The sequence below is a fragment of the Diadema antillarum genome, unplaced genomic scaffold, assembly GCF_040938485.1.
Source record: "Diadema antillarum isolate AM-2024a unplaced genomic scaffold, OU_Dant_1.0 scf00000069, whole genome shotgun sequence".
In the NCBI taxonomy this organism is placed as follows: Eukaryota; Metazoa; Echinodermata; class Echinoidea; order Diadematoida; family Diadematidae; genus Diadema; species Diadema antillarum.
Window position 1 is genome coordinate 2,601,667 of NW_027270958.1, and position 18,158 is coordinate 2,619,824.

At 39.8% G+C, this 18,158-nt stretch overlaps 1 protein-coding gene across 1 annotated transcript in view; it reads left to right on the plus strand.

Annotated features, from left to right (window-relative positions):
• Positions 1-1,252: 1,252 nt before the first annotated feature.
• The window catches only part of LOC139716703 (ATP-binding cassette sub-family C member 5-like), a 60,541-nt gene continuing 43,635 nt past the window's right edge, over positions 1,253-18,158 (plus strand). The window contains exons 1-6 of the mRNA XM_071628232.1: positions 1,253-1,607; positions 3,933-4,062; positions 10,619-10,768; positions 15,751-15,898; positions 16,787-17,020; positions 17,472-17,645. Coding sequence (XP_071484333.1) covers positions 1,253-1,607; positions 3,933-4,062; positions 10,619-10,768; positions 15,751-15,898; positions 16,787-17,020; positions 17,472-17,645 — 1,191 coding nt within the window. The remainder of the gene's footprint in view (positions 1,608-3,932; positions 4,063-10,618; positions 10,769-15,750; positions 15,899-16,786; positions 17,021-17,471; positions 17,646-18,158) is intronic.

Sequence of the window (18,158 nt, forward strand, 5' to 3'; positions counted from 1 at the left end):
GGTCGGACTGTACTGCAACGTAAAACAAGTTCTGCAGAAATATGTGGTAGACAGGCTTGACAAGAGTCTAGATAGTGCCAGGGTACATGAAATATACAGAGTATTAAAGGTGAATTTTTCTTCCTTTTCCCGGCTCCAGATTTTCAACAATTACAAAAACAGATTTTCAGTTTGTACATGTATGCATGGTTTTGTTTTGAATTGATTTCATTTTCGCTGCCCAATCTGTTTCAGCGCTTTAAAAATCTCGAACAAATCTTGGGGTAGTCACTTCCGTACAGATCAGCCACGTGTCAAGGTAATGAGAGGAAACATAAAGTTCGCCAGTCATGGTCAGGGGACAGAAGCCGAGCTATTTTTTGTCAGCGATGAAAGGAAATCTTGAATTTATTAAGGAGAAGCCACTGCGAGGCGCAAATGGCTTCCCAACGCTCGTGGCATGCAGGCCAGCGAGCTGCTGGGGATTCTTTAATTCTCAAAGAAATGGGCAGCCCTGCTGTTACCAAGGCAATCGATGCTCTTTTGTAGGTCATTAAACTTAGTAGACAGTGTACCACATCCCCCGCCTTCCATGCTTGTGTTTGCAGTACTGTATGAGTACCTGTTTGTTGTGGAACGTAGCCTGTAGATATTTTTGAATTTTGAGTAGGATTTGCAGTGAATGATACTTTATGTGGGAATATATAAATCCCTTAAAACAAAAAACAAAAACAAAAATGATTGCCTGTTCCATTCAAGATTGTTTGAGTGTGATTTCATCATTGACTTTCCATTCATATTCATGAAGTCTTCTCTGATTCCAACAGTTTTCATTGATGTGTTGCTTTTCATTCATTACGGTCCAAATGTCAAGGAGAAAAATATAATATCTTTCCTAAGAAAGATGGGAATTTTTAAAAAATTTCATGCACCTAGCAAATTTGTATGCACATATAAGATGTTTGTGTGTATGCACAGGGGATGGAGGGACTTTAACCGTTAATGTCTCACTATCCACTGGATGGTGAGTGCGTTTAGCCAGCTCAGCACCCATCAGCTTCCACTTGTACTGTTGCGGTGATAGATTGAACTTTACTCCTCGACAACCCATTGTCTGTTATTTCACACTGTTGTTCATTCACAGAGGCCTGACTGTTTTCTCAATTTCTCCTCCCATGATGCAGGGCCCCACATCTCTGCCCTTTAGCTCGACATGATGTGACTCTCGTTACACATTGCTATTGAAACTGTGTTCAAACATTAACACTCGAAAATGGCGTCGGGTGGAGAAAGGGATCTCGATTACGGGGCAAGCACAAGTACTGGTGGAAGTGGAGCAACAGGTGGCCCCGTGATACCAGCCATCGTGATAGGAATGGCAGAGGGGGGCGGTGGAGACACCCCTGATCTGGTACAGTCGGCAGAGGGTGGATCCAGCTACCCACTCCGTGGTGGAGATGAAGGAGGAGGACTCGCCGATGAAATAGAAGAGGAAGAGGAGGAGGCAGAGGATAATGGAGGATTCAGTGGTGGAATCCATGGTGATGAAGGAGGAGCAAAGGAGGAGGAGATACTGGATGATGGATTGGTAGGAAGAGATGATGCCATCCCACTGGTAGCTGCTAATGGTGAGCTTTAAGACATTACTCCATTCCAAGTACAAATTAACTCCGATGGAAGTTGTTATAAACTGAATGTTAAAGATTTATTTACTCCATTGGGCAATAAGCAATTTTCAGCAGCTTTTTTTTTTGCTACAAAGATTCATCTACATGGACTTGACATGCATGAAAATTAAGTTGCACACATTTTTGTGAAATGGTATCTGTTGCAACCACAGATTCAAAGTACATGAGCTCGATATTTGGAGTATTGGCTCTTCAGTTCTCCAATTCGAAGTTTGCACATGGATGAAATATCATTGGATTATTGTAGTGCTCAACAACAACCCCTTCCCCTTATTAAAGTAACTCATCATTGCAAAGTTTTCACAACCCTGCAATTATTTATGAGATGGATATAATTCATTCTCTGTCATATCAAACCATTGATAGAAAATGTGGTAAAAGTTATGAACAGTCTAAGGGAGACTTACAAGGCAATGACTTCCTACACAGCTTGTTTGATTGAGGGGGCTCACAAAGAACTGAGAAAGGAACGCCATTATGTATCAGGGTTCCCACAGTCATGGAAAATCCTGGAAAAATTTGTGGTCATGGAAAGTCAGGGAAAAGTCAGGGAATTTGGAAAATTTGTGAAAAGTCGTGGAAAAGTCATGGAATTGCATTTACCTCTTGGCTATGGCAGCTTTCCAGTTTGTCATGTCTCGCAACTCTCATACTCTGTGATCATACTCTGCTATTATAATTGGTATTCATGATTTCCATTTTTCCCAGTTCTGTGACATCCCAAATTCTACATAACTCCCGGGACATATACTAATGGTAATAGATGTACATGTCATGAGTAAGATAGTGGGTGGAACGGATGGCTGTGAGGGGAGGTGGAGGCCATCATAACGTGTCTGATTTTGGAAACCATGCCAGAAAGGAAGTCATGGAAAGCAGCAATTTAGTCATGGAAAAGTCATGAAAAAGTCATGGAATTCTGTTTTCAAATTTCTGTGGGAACCCTGAGTATGCATCTGAAGTACAAAGTGTACAATCAAATAGATCATTGTACAAGGCATTTACATCGTATATTTGCCAGTTGCAAGTTCTTAAATCAGTTATTTACCACATATGGTGATTTGATTACGTTTATAATACCGAACTCAAAGTTGAAACCACAGTGAATTCTTTAAGAGAAGTTTATTTTGTGTGTATGTGTGTCTGTGTGTGTGCGTGCGTGATTGCCTTGGAACTAAACCTATGAACTTTACCTGTTTTTCACATCAACCATCCTAACTATAATGATCAAAGCATATGATGTGTACACTACAGTATGTAACCTCACAACACATCTTGAGTAACATACCCTTCTCAGTGACTTCTGTCTACTATGTGCAGAAGCTGTGCAAGCTGTATACTGCAAGTCAAATCTTGGTCTTACGATGTACATGCGTTGTTGTCTTGATTATATTTCATTTCATTTTTTTCATTTCATTTTTTTCATCACCTCCACCAAGGGAGGAGGTTACAAGTGTTTGTTTTCTTCTGCGTTTGTTGGTTTTTGTGTTCTACAAGTCCGTGTGCAAAAGTGGCAAACGGATTTGGATGAAACTTACAGGATTGATTGAGAACAATATACTTTAAAATGCATGCGAAATTTCTTGTCTACACTATGTGCATTGAACGCCAGTGGCAATTCGCGAAAATTTTATGCCACGAAATAGGCCGTCGGCTCCAATTCTTGAAAATTTCGTGCCGTGAATATATCATGTTTTACAGTAAGTAACAGTTGATTAAACTTTGGTAGTGATCCAGAAATTTTGTGGATTTTATGAAGGATTTTTGATATTTTAGAAGATAGGGTCAATGAACTTTAAAGGAGTTCACGCTGCGCATATTTGTGGTTTTCATACATAGCATGCAGTAAAGTGTGTGCTCTAGTTTCTGCTAGGACGAGGTGCGCTGCGCTGTTGAAAGTTGGTGACATAACAAAAGGCTTCCATCGGGAAATCATGCAACTTTCAGCATGCATACATATGCGTGGAAATCACTGCTCTCCGTGGAAGAACAAGATAAAATGGGGGAAATTAGCTGCTTTGGAAAGGTCTGTGCTATCAGAGTGCTTTTCTAGTTATATTTAGTTTTTTTTTTTTTTTTTAGGTGACTTTTGAATAGTGTCTGTGTGAAAAAATTCACACTTTTGTCTTCTGCCTTCTCTAGTAAAAAAAAAAAGAAAAAGAAAAAAGGAAAATAAAATTGAAAAGTCTAGAGATCAGCAGATTTTCTTAATTTGCCCCTCATTCAAAATAATTACATATGTGTATACAATCATTTTGCTTCCAGGGCAAGCACCAGATAGCAACCCACAGAGTGGTAGCAACCCTGAAGGAGCATCAGCAGACGTTACGTTCAGCCCGAGTGCTGATGAAGATGGGGGAGGCGATGCTGGTGGAAAGTACCAGAAAATGAAGCAGTAAGTCTCTTTACTCGCCATTTTGTACATTTCATGAGATGAGTGTACCCCAAGAAGGCCTTAGGATGTCTTGAATTGTGGTACGCTTTCACAAACCTCCGCCCCTCAGCATCCGCCAAGCTGTCTTGGAAGATTGTAGTTCTCAGCAAGTGATCATCACTACCCCGACACCTTCCAACTTGGGAATGTTGAAGGGAAGAATGTGTAATATTGTACATAACCGCATTCTTAGACTGCCGAGAGGCTATTCAGTTATCATTTTGCTGCTAGGCATGACATTTGAAGAATATCATTACAACTTTGTGCAGATATCTATCCTAATCCTCAAAATTTGCACAAACTTACAGGCAACAGCAAGAAATCTTGACAACCCATTTGCTGTTGCTATGGTAACTGGAATTGATGTAAGTTTCTGCTCTAATACAACAACAGCTTCCAAAAATAGATGTCTGCCGCTTTGCTGCACTTGTGTATGATTATACAGCAGCTGCGTTTTAAATGCATTGAGTTGAAGGAGGAAGTTTTTCATAACATCAGACAGGCGAGAGTGATTTGAAGGATGACATACAACGGAGTACCTATTGTTACTCAGAAGTGATTTCTGTTTCTGTGAATGACATTGCAACATGCAACAGTGCAGCGCAAAAAGGCTCATCCTTGTTCAACCGACAGGAAGGTAATCTTGCGGAAAAGCGTTCCTGGAACTCCACATGACATGGAGAGTGATATTGACTTTTGCATTTTTCCAGAACGAGAATTTTGCGTGGCTGGTCATTTTCTTTACCATCTAAAGATTAAAGATAAAAGTTCAAATACTTTAATAGGTCCATGCAGTTATATGCAAATGAGAGTTTGCACTCCTAATGATAGAAGTCATAGTCTTTTGGGAGAGGACAAAAATTAGGAATTGTAATGGAAAACTTTCACACATTATTAGAACAGGTGCATGCCACACAAGAGTACAAATCCTGTAGGTACATGTTGTAGTGTGGGAGATGATGGAGTAACATGGGAAAGACTTTGACTCATGCTCGAAGGGTTTTTGGTGTAAACCGCACCCATAGCTCATTCACCTGTCTCGACATGAAACGCATGAAGTACTAAAAAAAGAAAAATGAATAATGAAACATCGTAGCAGTGATGGGTTACCACGGAATACAGTGTAGAGTGTGAACTTGTCCAGTTACTCGCTGTATGTAAATCAGTCATGAATTTTTTTGTGGAGGTGGTAAGGCTGCCAGTGGTTGATACCAGACCAGAATACAGCTGATTATAGGCTTTACAGATTGTTATCAGCGTGTCTGGAATAGCAGACAGTAGCTTGTATAGTGCTTTTTATAGATTACTCGGTCTGGCGTCTCCCCGAAGTTACCTCGAATATTGATTTAGACAGGAAATCAATTAATGGACATTTATTCATACCATTATATTGTCTCCCCCAAATTACGTTAAATATTAATTTAGACAGGAAATTAATTAATGGACATTTATTCTTGCCATTATATTTCTTGAGGTATAGGTACCTGCAAAAAACGGAGATGTGCTACCAAGTCTCTTTTATATGGGCAATTCCGTGGAAAATGTTACCTTTCCTGAAAATCATAAATTTGCAATGATTTGAAAAATATACGAGCTACAGGGACAAATTTAGTATCAAATGCTAGAACTTGTTTAGTTCTTTCATTTAAGTGGTATTTTGATACAATTAAAGTGTATTTAGGCATTCGTTTCTTTAAAAAACCCATTTTTGGGCCAAATTGTTGATAACTTAAACACACAATCTTTGACTCTCATTATCCCATATTCAGAAACACTTCAGCATTTGTTTCAAAGTAGTTTATGGTTAAGAATGAACCAAAAAACACTAATATTAGCCTTGTCTGAGATATGGACTGTGTAATAAAGTATGAATATTCGGACTTTAAAAAGTGGACAAAGTTGTAATGTCCGTAATGCTAAAAATGTTATGTCCATAACGCTACATTTGAGACCCTGTAGAGTAAATGCTGAATGTGTTGCACACCATTATCAATCTACAACTTAAACAGGACCAGAGCACTCATTTCAGAAGAAAATTCCTTTTACTTAATGCTCTGATTCATAAATTTCTCAACATATCCACATGAAAGTAAAAAATTGTGTCCAAAAAATGTAATGTCCGTAACGGCAAACCTTTTGTGTAATATCTACCAAATGATTTACAGTAACTGATCAAAACTCAGACTGTTGATATTTCAGGATGACTGGGTTAGAATAAACCATGAATGGATTAAGAATGATTATGCTGAGTTGTTGATTTCTGTAAATTCTCTAAATGTAATGTCTGTAATGCTGGAATTGCCCATATCATCAACCAAAATAATCATACTTGTGATTAGTCCTACATTGGCTTATTAAAGAAAAAAAAAATCTACTTTTTTTTCAATGTGTTGCCTTGAAATATACATGCATGGTATATACAACTGGAAGGATATACAGTGGAATGGAGCTCTTTTTTCAATGCCTATGACATTTTGTAGAGAGTGATTTTCAATGAAAAATTTGTAGTCATTGGTTGGCAGCATGTGGCACAGCTGTTCAGAAATTGACTAGTTTATTTAAGCCCTCTACTTGGTGCAGCTCAGAGTAGCACTGGTCTCTCGTAACAAATTTTTCAGAAGGCCTGTAGTTGTCTGTTTGAACGTGTCGGAGAGTTTAATAGTTGTCGTTTTCAAACACGCGTTTGGCACCTGTAACATGTCAGATTTGATCTATCAAGGGCTAGACAGGGCAAATATTTCAGATCCAGGGCTGAGTTCTTTGTGGTGAATCCATGACGATGCCGCATATGTCGCGAGCCGGAGAGCAAGAGTGGTCCAACGAGCTGTCACTTGTATACCTGGATGGACGCCCTGGTGGTGTGAATCACCGTAGGCATTGCCTCAATCCAGATTTAATCTCAGCTTGCCATCATTTGACCATAGAGGTGTCAGATTATAGAATACTCCAGCACCAGAGCTGTTGAAAGATGATTCCAAAGGAAAGAGAATGGGGGAAAGGGGGGTGGGGGATGAACCTGGGATAAGTGTGAGGTATAAAGACAGATATTTTACCATCAGTTACAAACTGACTTGAAGGGCAGTAAATGTACCTGCTACCTTTAGCTAGCATGAATCCCAAAACCTGCATGAATATATTCACAATTTTCTCTGCACATTTTGACAAGTTGACAAATTCACACATTCATGTAAAAGCATGAATTCAAGAACCCACGAATATGTTTTTTTGAGCCACTCAGTGCAAAAAAAAGTAATCATGCGACTGTCACGACTGCCACTACTTGGCTATCACCATGAGGGCAACTCCAGGGCTATGTCCGAGATGTCTCCGAACAAGGTGAAAACTTGAAATTGCCAAGAAGTTGCAGAGAAGCCGCAGCAATATCACCGTGATGTCTCTGAGATGTCCTCAGTGTCTTGGGAGACATCTCGGTGGCATCTCTGTTAGGTAGCCAATGGGTCTCCGCAAGGTCACATAGACATCTCAGAGACCTAGCATGCAAAGTTGGTAGTCTCTGTGACTTGGCTGCGAGTCAGGAGACATCGTGGAGACCAGCTGGAGACTGTAAAAAGTCGCAGAACAAAATGAACATGTTCGATTCTCTTGCGACTTCATGGAAACCAGCCTAGTCTCCAGGAAACGTTGTGGAGATGTCGCAGAGACGTCTCTGTGACCGCTCATTGACCAGCAAGACTCCAAGTCGCCACCAGGTCATCAAGCCGATGAGATTACTATTTTGGAGCCACTAAGTACATTGTATTTCTTGCAAACACGATTACTCTCTGTTGCTAAATTGATAATTTATTCTTGAGTTAGCAGCGCAGTTTAGAAGATTGAAGTTTCTGTTTCCCTCTTAAATTGGGAAGTTTGTTTGTTTCATTTTTCCATCTTGAAGATGGCTTGATAGCCCATTTTCAGCTGCACTAGCTGGTCTTCCTTGGGATCTAGTTAGATGTGAAGGTGGGACCACTTCACCAGGTTATGCACCCTGCTCTTTGCGATGAATGAATGAAGCAGGATCTTTAATGTCCATGAGTTGCGACTTTCTCATACACGGGACCTCCATTTTATGTCCTATCTGAGGGACAGAATGTTTTGTCTCTTACTAGAGCTGACAGAATAATTGAAACACTTACTGCTTGAGCCAAATCACTACCCGTTTTGTGTTTTTTCTTCTGTTTTTGTTTTTGTTTTTGTTTTTTGTATTTGTAATCAATTTGATTAGTTTCATTTAAATTTACAATGTATCCCAAATGAAGAATGTGTAGTGAATTCATAGGTGCATATTTAAAGGTGACATGGTGACAATTTCTGGGGCAAACTTCTTTCAGTACTTGATGGGTTAATTGTCAGGCGATAGTGATTGCTGTAAAACTTTGAGTCACTTCTTTTTGTGTGTGTGTCCTTTCATATTAATAGCCTGCCAAATCCAAAATAGAGGGTAACCACTCATTACAAACCATAGTTCTCATATTGCTGTAAACCTCAGGACGTCGCATCACCCCCTAAAGCCACCCTTTAGCTTTTCGAGGCAGTCAATGGGGGAAGAAAACTGGTTGTAATCTGTCAGGAAACGCATAGATGTAAGAGAAAGTGAATATAAGGAAAGTGAGAAGTTTTGGTTGCAGCAAGAAATAGGGAAAGTCCCCTTTTAGGTATATATTTCTAATTGGCTTTCTCTCTCTTTCTTTCTCCTTTCTCTCTTCTGTTTAGATGTCACTCTATCAAAACAAAAATGAAAATACAATATTTTTGAAAAACTGCAACAAAGGTCACGTCCAGAATGAAAAGTTGTAATTGTAAAAGATGGCTTTGACAAAATTCAGATTTTAAAAAAAGAAAGAGAGGAATTAACTCATTGGGAAAAATTCTGAGAGGTCGGGAACCTGAAGACAGAAGGATATGCTCATAAACTTTAGTACGAGATTTCATTTGAAACTGTAACAAGTTGCACGACACCTGAGGTCCACTTGTGTCTTTTTACACAGCAAAAATGTATTGCCGTGCACGTCAAGATCCATCTTCCCAAATGAATTTTGACAGGCCAGAGTTAAATATGGAGCATGAGTCAAAGAGAATCGGTGGTTACCCCGGTGAAGGATCGCTTTTCTCATCGTTTGTCATGCTGTAAGAAACCCCCACGTACAGACCATAAACCTACATGGTGTAGATTTCACGATGCAGCTCGATCCTTCCACTTTTTAATTGCAGAAGTCAGAATCGGTTTGCAAAATGACTGGAAGCTATGATAATTTTTTAATAGTGTTCATCATTTTTGTCAAATGTTATGGAAGTGGGCTATGGAAATTGGATTGTGGGTTGTAATGTAGGATAATGCACTGATCAATTTAGGGTGCCCTCTAAAATGAACGGCTGTGTCTTTACAAAGATGACATGACAGAGTATGCTACACCACCCCCCCCCCCCCCAAAAAAAAAAAAAGAAAAAAAAAGAAAAAGGTAATGGAGTGGATTTGATTTAAAGTTGTGATGTACATGGAAATCTAATCGAGAAATAAATTAATTTTATAATGAGAAAGTTATGACAGGTTATTGTCATTCTGCCTTCTCACGAAATGTGATGTAAGCCTTTCAAATTGCAGTTGCAGTGCACTCAGCAAACAAATATGATTCAGTCTATATCACGCAAAGTTGTTTAAAATAGGATGTTATAACCCTGATTGTTCAAATTTCTTGCCTTTACATATACAGGACTGAAGCATGCTTGGGTACAATGTTTTTTTGTCTGATCTACAAAAAAAAGAACAATTAGAGCTCAAGCTGTGCTTCAATGTTCTCATGTTTGATGAGCATTTACTAGTATAGACATTCTCTGATTATCAAAAGATTCTAAAAAGTTTCCTTCATCAAGGAGAAATCAATATGTGAAGAATGTCTCATGTTAAGTCTTTGTGTAGCTCGATCATCTTTAGTTTAAACTCATGTGATGCTAGTCCAGTGAACAGTGTGAAAAGAAATAGTAAGAAATAATTTTGATGTGCTCAAAAGTGAACATTTTATATCAAAATTGGATTAAAGATTTGGAAGTTATGAAATTGTGAAGTTTCACGAGTTTTAGAAAACAGTTCTTGAATGTCAGTTGATATGAATGTATGCAAAAAGCTGATGATGTCATCATATCCATGCTCTGTATCATGATGAGAATGATAACTCACTAGTTCATACATGTAATTCAAATTGTAGTTATAAAGGTAGTGATAACCATGATTACTAGTCACAGTGACAGTTGTAAGAGTGATCATGAGGCCCGTAACGGTATCAAAGATGTTAATAATACTAGTGATTATTTAAAGTACAGGGCCCCATTTTATAAAAAGAATCAATTATAAATTTCCTTACCACAAAGGCTGCCATAGACAGCTAGAAATCAACTATGTGTACTCAATTTTAACTCTTCATAAAGCAGGGCCCTGATCTTCTTTCAATGTTCATAGAGTCTTGGATGCCCTCGATGCAAAAGACTGATAGTATCCAAACTTCTTTCATGTCCTTCCCAGACGGCACCCATTAAATGATGCATCCATCATATCCATTCTCTACTTCCACTGGCTCAACTTCGCCTTCTACAAGGCCTGGAAGAAGGGTCTGAAGAAGGAGGACCTCTTCCCCTGCACCCCCGAGGAACAGTCACTCCCAAACCACGAGAGGTGAGATTAATCAGAGAGAAGGGGGAAGGAGGGAGGAGGAGGAGGTGGAGATGGGAGGAGGAGGGGGAGGTGGGAGGAGGAGGAGGAGGGGGGAGGAAGAAGAGGAGGAGGAGGAGGAGGAGGAGGAGGGGGAGGAAGAAGAGGAGGAGGAGGAGGGGAGGAAGGAGGGTGAGGGAGGAGGGTGAGGGAGGAGGGTGAGGGAGGAGGAGGGGGCAGGTGGGAGGGGGAGGGGGGAGGTAGGAGGGTGAGGGGGAGAGGGGGATGTGGGAGGGTGATGGAGGGAGGTAGGAGGGGTGAGGGAGGGAGGTAGGAGGGGGAGGGAGGAGAGGGGGAGGTCGTCGGAGAAGGAGGGAGAGGTATAAGGGTAAGGGAGGAAAGGGGGAGGTGGGAGGAGGAGGAGGTTGAGGGAGGAGGAGGAGGGAGGGAGGGAGGGGGAGATGGGAGGAGGAGGGAGGAGGAAGAAGAGGAGGGGGAGGAGGGGGAGGGGGATGGGAGGAGGAGGGGCAGGTAGGAGGGTGAGGGAGGAGAGGGGGGAGGTGGGAGGGTGGAGGTAGGAGGGTGAGGAAGGAGAGGGGGAGGTGGGAGGAGGAGGGGGGTAGGAGGAGGAGGGTGAGGGAGGAGGAGGAAGGGGCGGAGGTATTGGGAGAGACCCTGTCGAACATTGCGTTGGCTCAAGTTTTCAGAAATTGTCTGACTGTGCACACTGACCTGAGCTTAGGGGATGATGCTCTCTGAGCTCGATATAACCTACATGTAGTTGAATGGAGAGATTAAACTAGCACCAGCAACATTGCCAAACCTGGAAGCCCTCAATGTACCAAACCCTGCTCAAGCTCATCGCATCGTATGATACTGCCAATTGTTCATTTGAATAAAAATATCTTTAGTTCTCTTATATAATGGATAGCAGATAAATAAAAATAAAAAAAAGAACAACAGAAAGCTGCTTGAAATATGATTTTAAAGCTCTGGTTTCATAGCTTTTTGTCCAGCAGAAGGTGATCTGTTCGGGACCAGAATATATGGCAATAATGTTGGATTTCACACAGTTTAACTTTTGTGGAACAAGGTTACAGGGTTACAGAATGTTGAAAGGCTGTGTACAGGTACATGTAGCTTCCCGCTTTCAATTATACTGGATGTAGTAATTTGTACTGGTCGTCGTGGAGTTTGTGAGGCAAGTCAATTAATTGCAGAAACCTTTCCCTATCAATAGAGGATTCAGGGCTGTAGTCAACAGTCTCTGCCATCAATCAAATGTAGGATTTGCACATTTCAAATCCATTTCATGACATCATGCATGCTGACAGAATGTGAATGCTATGATAATGATCTGTGATAAGCTAAATTCCTCAACAAAGCCCACTTCCCAACAGTGGAGATAGTCAATGGTAGCTCAAAATAAATGAAGCAATCAACAAACAGCAGCCAGTGCATAGATTACCAGTACTTTTGCAACAAATATTTCTAAGAATACAGTTTTTTATAAAGGTCCATTAATATGGACCGAAATACCATTTAATTTGAAAATGAAACCGTCTTTGAATAGTTTTAAAAGGAATTATAAATTTTTACTCCTGAATTCATATTCTCATTCAGAATGATTATTTTAATTGCACTTATATATTTATTTTGATTTGTTCTTCAGTCCTGTCCTTTTCTTTTCCTCCTAGTTTCTTTTCTATACTCCCAATATATTTTACATAGCATTAATGTTTTCTAGGGGTCAGCGATTTACAAGGCGTATTGCTCTTCTCTGTTGACCCCCCATTCACATGAATTTACGCATCGGCTCTTGTTCTTGTTGTTGTTTTGTGTATGTGTGTGTATCTCTTTTGATATTTATGTATAACTTGTATCTATGTGTTTCCATTGTATGAATTGTTTGATGATTTTATGTCGAATGGAAATAAATTTGAACTTGAACTTGAACTTGAACAATTTGCATAATTTTCAAAAAAAAGTATGGCTGGAGAAGAGCCTGGAAACCAGACATAAATCAAATTTGGCAACAGTTCGTGCAAGAGTGGCTTGACATTTTCCTTTCTTGTTTGGTTCATTGTCAATTTCTGTTTGCTATCATTTGAAAGCATTGTGAGGAATAGCTGATCCATATCGTTAAGCATGATAGAAAATGCAATAACAGGTAAACCTTGTGAGAGTTTTGGTAGAATACTGTGTGGGTGTAATTTGGGAACATTTCTCCTGAATCATTTTGCATTGCTGCCTCCACATCACGTAATTGTTTGATTCAGTATTTTGTCATGATTATCATGTTGCAGTCAAGGCAACTGAAAATAAAGTGTACCAATACACTCATCATCATGTTTGCTGTATTTGTAGAATATTATGACATGCCTACTGCGAAATATTATAATTTTTTGTCGCTCCAATTTGTATACATTGGGATTTGAATGTAAATTTTGAAGAGTATACAAGTACATAAACAAAAATGACTTGAAATAGACTAGTCGATGATCACCCTATATCTTGTCAATCTAGTGACTGCGTTATTGATAATTTTTTTTTCCAGCTACAGTGTACATCTTGAATGGTAGTGACGTGCAATGCACGTAAACGTGGGCATGTACATGTACTTCGATCAATACCTTACTTTACAGTGGTTTGATCAATTTCAGAATTGTTACTTTTGTTTTTTGTTAGACCTAATGAATGATCAATTGCAGTAAAACTGACTACCATTCTGCATGTTTGCTTGCGAAAAAGCATCAAGTTGAATATGGAGAGGTATTCGCTTTAAGATTAGATAGCAACCCTTCAGTGAACTGCTACCCAGAGGCCGAGGCAGGGGCCAAGCTGTGCCAGTGAAGTTGTTTTTGAAGGCAAACTTTATACAGTACTCTCCGCGTAACCGAGTATTGCTTAAACGGGTACTCCGTTTAATTGGGTAGTAATGTCAAAATCAGTTCCAATGCACATTAAAATTACCTAATAATTGGGGTTGCCTCTCCGCATGAATGGGTAAATATTTTCTGCCAATCTAATTTCTACCTACATGTTATCGCAGCTATAACACTTTAAGCGTGTTTTAGCGAGGAGTCTAGATAACAAAATGACAAATTTTCTGAAGACATATTTGTCCATAAAAAGAGTGTAAATTATTGCTCCAGACTGAGCAAGTGTAAGGTATGTATAATGTGCCGTGCAAGCACGCGTGTAGAGCATACAGTTGTAGGTGTTTGGTGCAGTGTACAATGCATGTATACAGACACATTGTGTGTGTGTGTGTCAATTGTGAATGAGACGCGTTCTGTTAATCGAGTACTCCGCTTAATCGGGTAAGAAATGCTCTGCCCGAGCCTACCCGATTATGCGGAGAGTACTGTACCGAGATCCGCCTTGATTGGCTAAGGCAAACGTACAAATCGATCATGACGGAAATAGGGTCGATGTCCGCGGTTTCCCAAAATAGGAAAGAGAATCCAGGCTCTGTGTGTGTGTGTGTATAAAGACCAAGTAGAACATAATTCATGTGTGGAAAGATTAAGGCATGTGTCACTGTAAGTTTGAGTCTTGCTACTGTACAGACTTTGTGTGGTACATGTAGTAATGGACCTTCATTTGGTTAACATTGCTGATGGGATTAGGCGCAGACCTCAACGGAAATTAGCCTATCATGGGCGAAATACAGCGGTCACCACTTTATAGGGAGGAGTCGGGGACAGTTTTTTCTCTCATTAAAGCGGAGCTCCACTCAAGCGGTGGCTGGTATTGGCCCTTGCAATCACCCAACATGAAACAACTTGAATTGAATTAACTTTAATCGATCAGGTTTACTGCCATCAGAAACGTGCAGACAATTGAAAAGTCCGAAGACTTACAATTCTTGTTTGCAAATACAAATTGTACATAAAACGAGTACAGTACTGTAAAACATGATATATTCACGGCATGAATTTTTCACGAATTAGAGCCGACGGCCTTTTTTGCGGCATGAAATTTTCGTAAACTGCCACTGGCATTCAATGCACATAGTGTAGACAAGAACTTTCGCGTGCATTTTAATTTCGCGAATCTTGGCGCTCGCGAAATTCGCGAAATTAAATGCACGCGAACATTCCTCGTTTTACAGTATGTGGGCATTATACATTTAATCGTGAACAGTTATCAAATCCACTGATATCCACAGCAACAAGTACACATGTGCTGCGACATGCAAAACAAAATGATGTACTCTACTAATATTGCTGCATTCTCTCGATCCACATGTATATCAAAGGTGAACTTGCCCTTTAACATTTTACCAGATGTATGGTTCCCTTGTTTCACAAGTCAGCCAAAATGGGAGAATCCTGTTGCAGGGATGGCTGGATGTAATTTCTAGAAAGACCCAAAAATATGTGATCTGAGTTTAAGTGAGACACTTATGTTTGCCTGTTCTGAGAGTTGCAAATGCAATTTAGTGGGTGATGGAAAACTTACCAGGTAACTGTTGAAGGTCCTGTTTACCTTTGGGAGCAGTGATTTATGAAATGTTCAAGATATCACTTTTGATACACATGTGTAGGTCAGTTGTATCACAAAGCATCCTACCAATATACAAATTTTGCAATAGATCTTACAAATCCTTAAAGAATATCCTGATATAAGGAGATATCACTTTTTTTCTTATTAAATCATATCTGTATCTATGGTTTAGTGTGGAAAATCTTTTATTATAACTATTGTTCACATTTTGTACTTTTAACAATACTTAACCCGTTGAGGGCGGTTTGATTTTGCTACAACACGCATTTCCCATAGACACCTGCCCAAGTATACTCGGGACTCGTCCTCAATGGGTTAACATTGATTATACTGATTCAAATTTTTGAAGTTGGTCATTTCTATCCCTAACCCCACATTTTAGAACTATTTTGAAGCACTAGTGCTGGGTATTTGTTTCATCTGCAAACGATAAATTATGCCTTTAAAGTCATGTTGCCTCATTTGTGTCCCCCCCCCCCCCCCCCCCCCCGCAGATTTGCTCGTCTATGGGAAGAAGAACTTGCCAAGCGAGGGCGGGAGAAGGCTTCCGTGGGGAGAGTCATCTTCAAGTTCATGTTCTTTCGAGTGATACTGGGCAGCAGCGTCATGATGTTGGCCTTGGGCTGCTCCCTGTTTGCTGCTGTGAGTGCTCCATTCTTCAGCAGTACTATTATGTAGTCTGTCATGGGAGCAGCAAATTTCTCTATTGGCTGCTGCAATATTGTCACATAATGCAAGGAAAGCATGATTTGCATATTCTGAAATATTTACTATTTGATGTGCTTTATAGTAGATAGTAATGTTTCAGTTATATGGAATGTGTACCCCTCTGCCAAAAGTACATGTTTATAGATATACTTTGCAATCTTGTTACCTACTATATTGTGGTAGAAATACCAAAGAAAAAAAGAACACCTTTCCCACCACCTATGGAGTTGACTGTGACTAAAACTGCTGTAAAAGTGGAATGAAGCAGTGCAAATACATCTGTCTTGGGATTCTATGCTATAGTTCTTCAACCGTGTTTGTAAAACTTAATTATTGAATATACAATTTAAACCAAGAAGTGTGTGGAAAGTGAAGCTTAAAGGTGCTAAGTAATGATATGTAACCTCCTAGAAAGTTTCTTTGGGTACAATTGTATTCTCTGCTAGCACTAGAGTACAAGTGTAATATAATTATTGATCATTTTTTTTTGTGTGATAACAAGACTAATAATGGGTATTTACGTATAAGGAATGCAAAATAATGTAAACAGTGATTCTACAGGAAGCCTTTTGATGATCAGTAGTCATAATGATGCTAAAAAGTGTATTACTAAAGTACCAAATTTGCTTCACCCAAGCAATGTGTAACAGTGAGAATTGAATAATTCCACTTTCTTGATAGATTCTGTCAATGTAAGGAAAAAACATATTTATGATCAGTACAATAAGTCACAAGTGTGTATGAATGATGCAGTGATGGATGTGTATTGCAACCAAGGGATGCGTAACTATGGAAACCGAATGATGTGTCCTCCCTCTCTAGGCCTACATAGTCAAGCACTTGTTGGAGTACGTACAGCAGACGGAGACGGATCTCCAGTATGGTCTTCTCTGGGTCATGGGCCTGTTTCTATGCCAGCTCACCCAGGTGACCCTACTTTCCTTCCAATTCTACCTCAACACCCGGTCAGGGACCCGCCTCCGGGCAGCAGTGGTGTCCACCATCTACCGTAGGGCCATCAGCGTCCGGACGCTGAGGGGGAAGTCTGCTGGGGAGGTGAGTTGATCAACTTGCCTTGATACATGTAGTTTGTAGAGTGTTGCTCCTCGAGACAGATATCTTTCCAAATACATAACAATCATTTGAAAAGATTTGAATGCATTTCAGAGATGTTTCTCCACTCCACATAACCATGGGATTCAATTCTAGGTAAAATTTGATATTTTTGTTGTGGGTTTGTAGGTTGTAAGCCACAATTTATGAATATAGCAACATGGAAATGTATATATGAGATACAATGCATTCAGAAGAGTACAGAAATGCCCTCCTTCATGAAGTTATAAACAATCAATGCAGATCACTGATGTTTCCATCCTGGACTAAAAAGTTAATCAAAAGTTTCCGTATCTACAGTCTACACGTACATACTTTGTAGTGCGTGGGGAAACTTGGTGTTTGAAGAATGACGCTAAGTGTTTTGTTTTTATCTCTGGGTGTGGTACGTCAGATCATTAACCTGTGTACTAACGATGGGCAGCGTCTGTACGAGATGGGCCTCTGGTGCCCCACCCTCATCTGTGGTCCTCCCCTTGCCGTAGCGGGCATCGTGTACACCTACTTCCTGATCGGTCCCGCGGCCCTGCTGGGGACGGGCACGTTCTTCCTCTTCTACCCAATCACGGTGAGTTTTTTCCCGATGGTGAGAGTAGATCTCACAAGTTTCAATGATGCTGCTGCACAACATGCCTGAGTGACCCTAATCTTTAAAGATCCTGTTTACCTTTGGGAGCGGTGATTTAAAAAATGTTCAAGATATCACATTTGATGCGAATGTGTAGGTCAGTTGTATCACAAAACCTACTACTATACAAAATTATTGCGTTAAAGCCTAAAATATAAGGAGATATCACAATTTTTCTCATTAAACCAGAACTTTTTATTTTAACTATTGTTCACATTTTGTATATTCAACAATACTTAATATCGATTATACTGGTTCAAATTTTTACATTGGTTGTTTCTATCCCTAACTCACATCTTATAACTATTTTGAAGCACCAATGCTGGGTTTTTGTTTCATCTGCAAATGGTAAATTATGCCTTTATACCCTCTTTTCTCCCTTTTTTCTATGAAACTGCTCATTCTAACTTTCTCTTATTTCAATCACTCTTTGATTGGATTAAGATTTTCAAT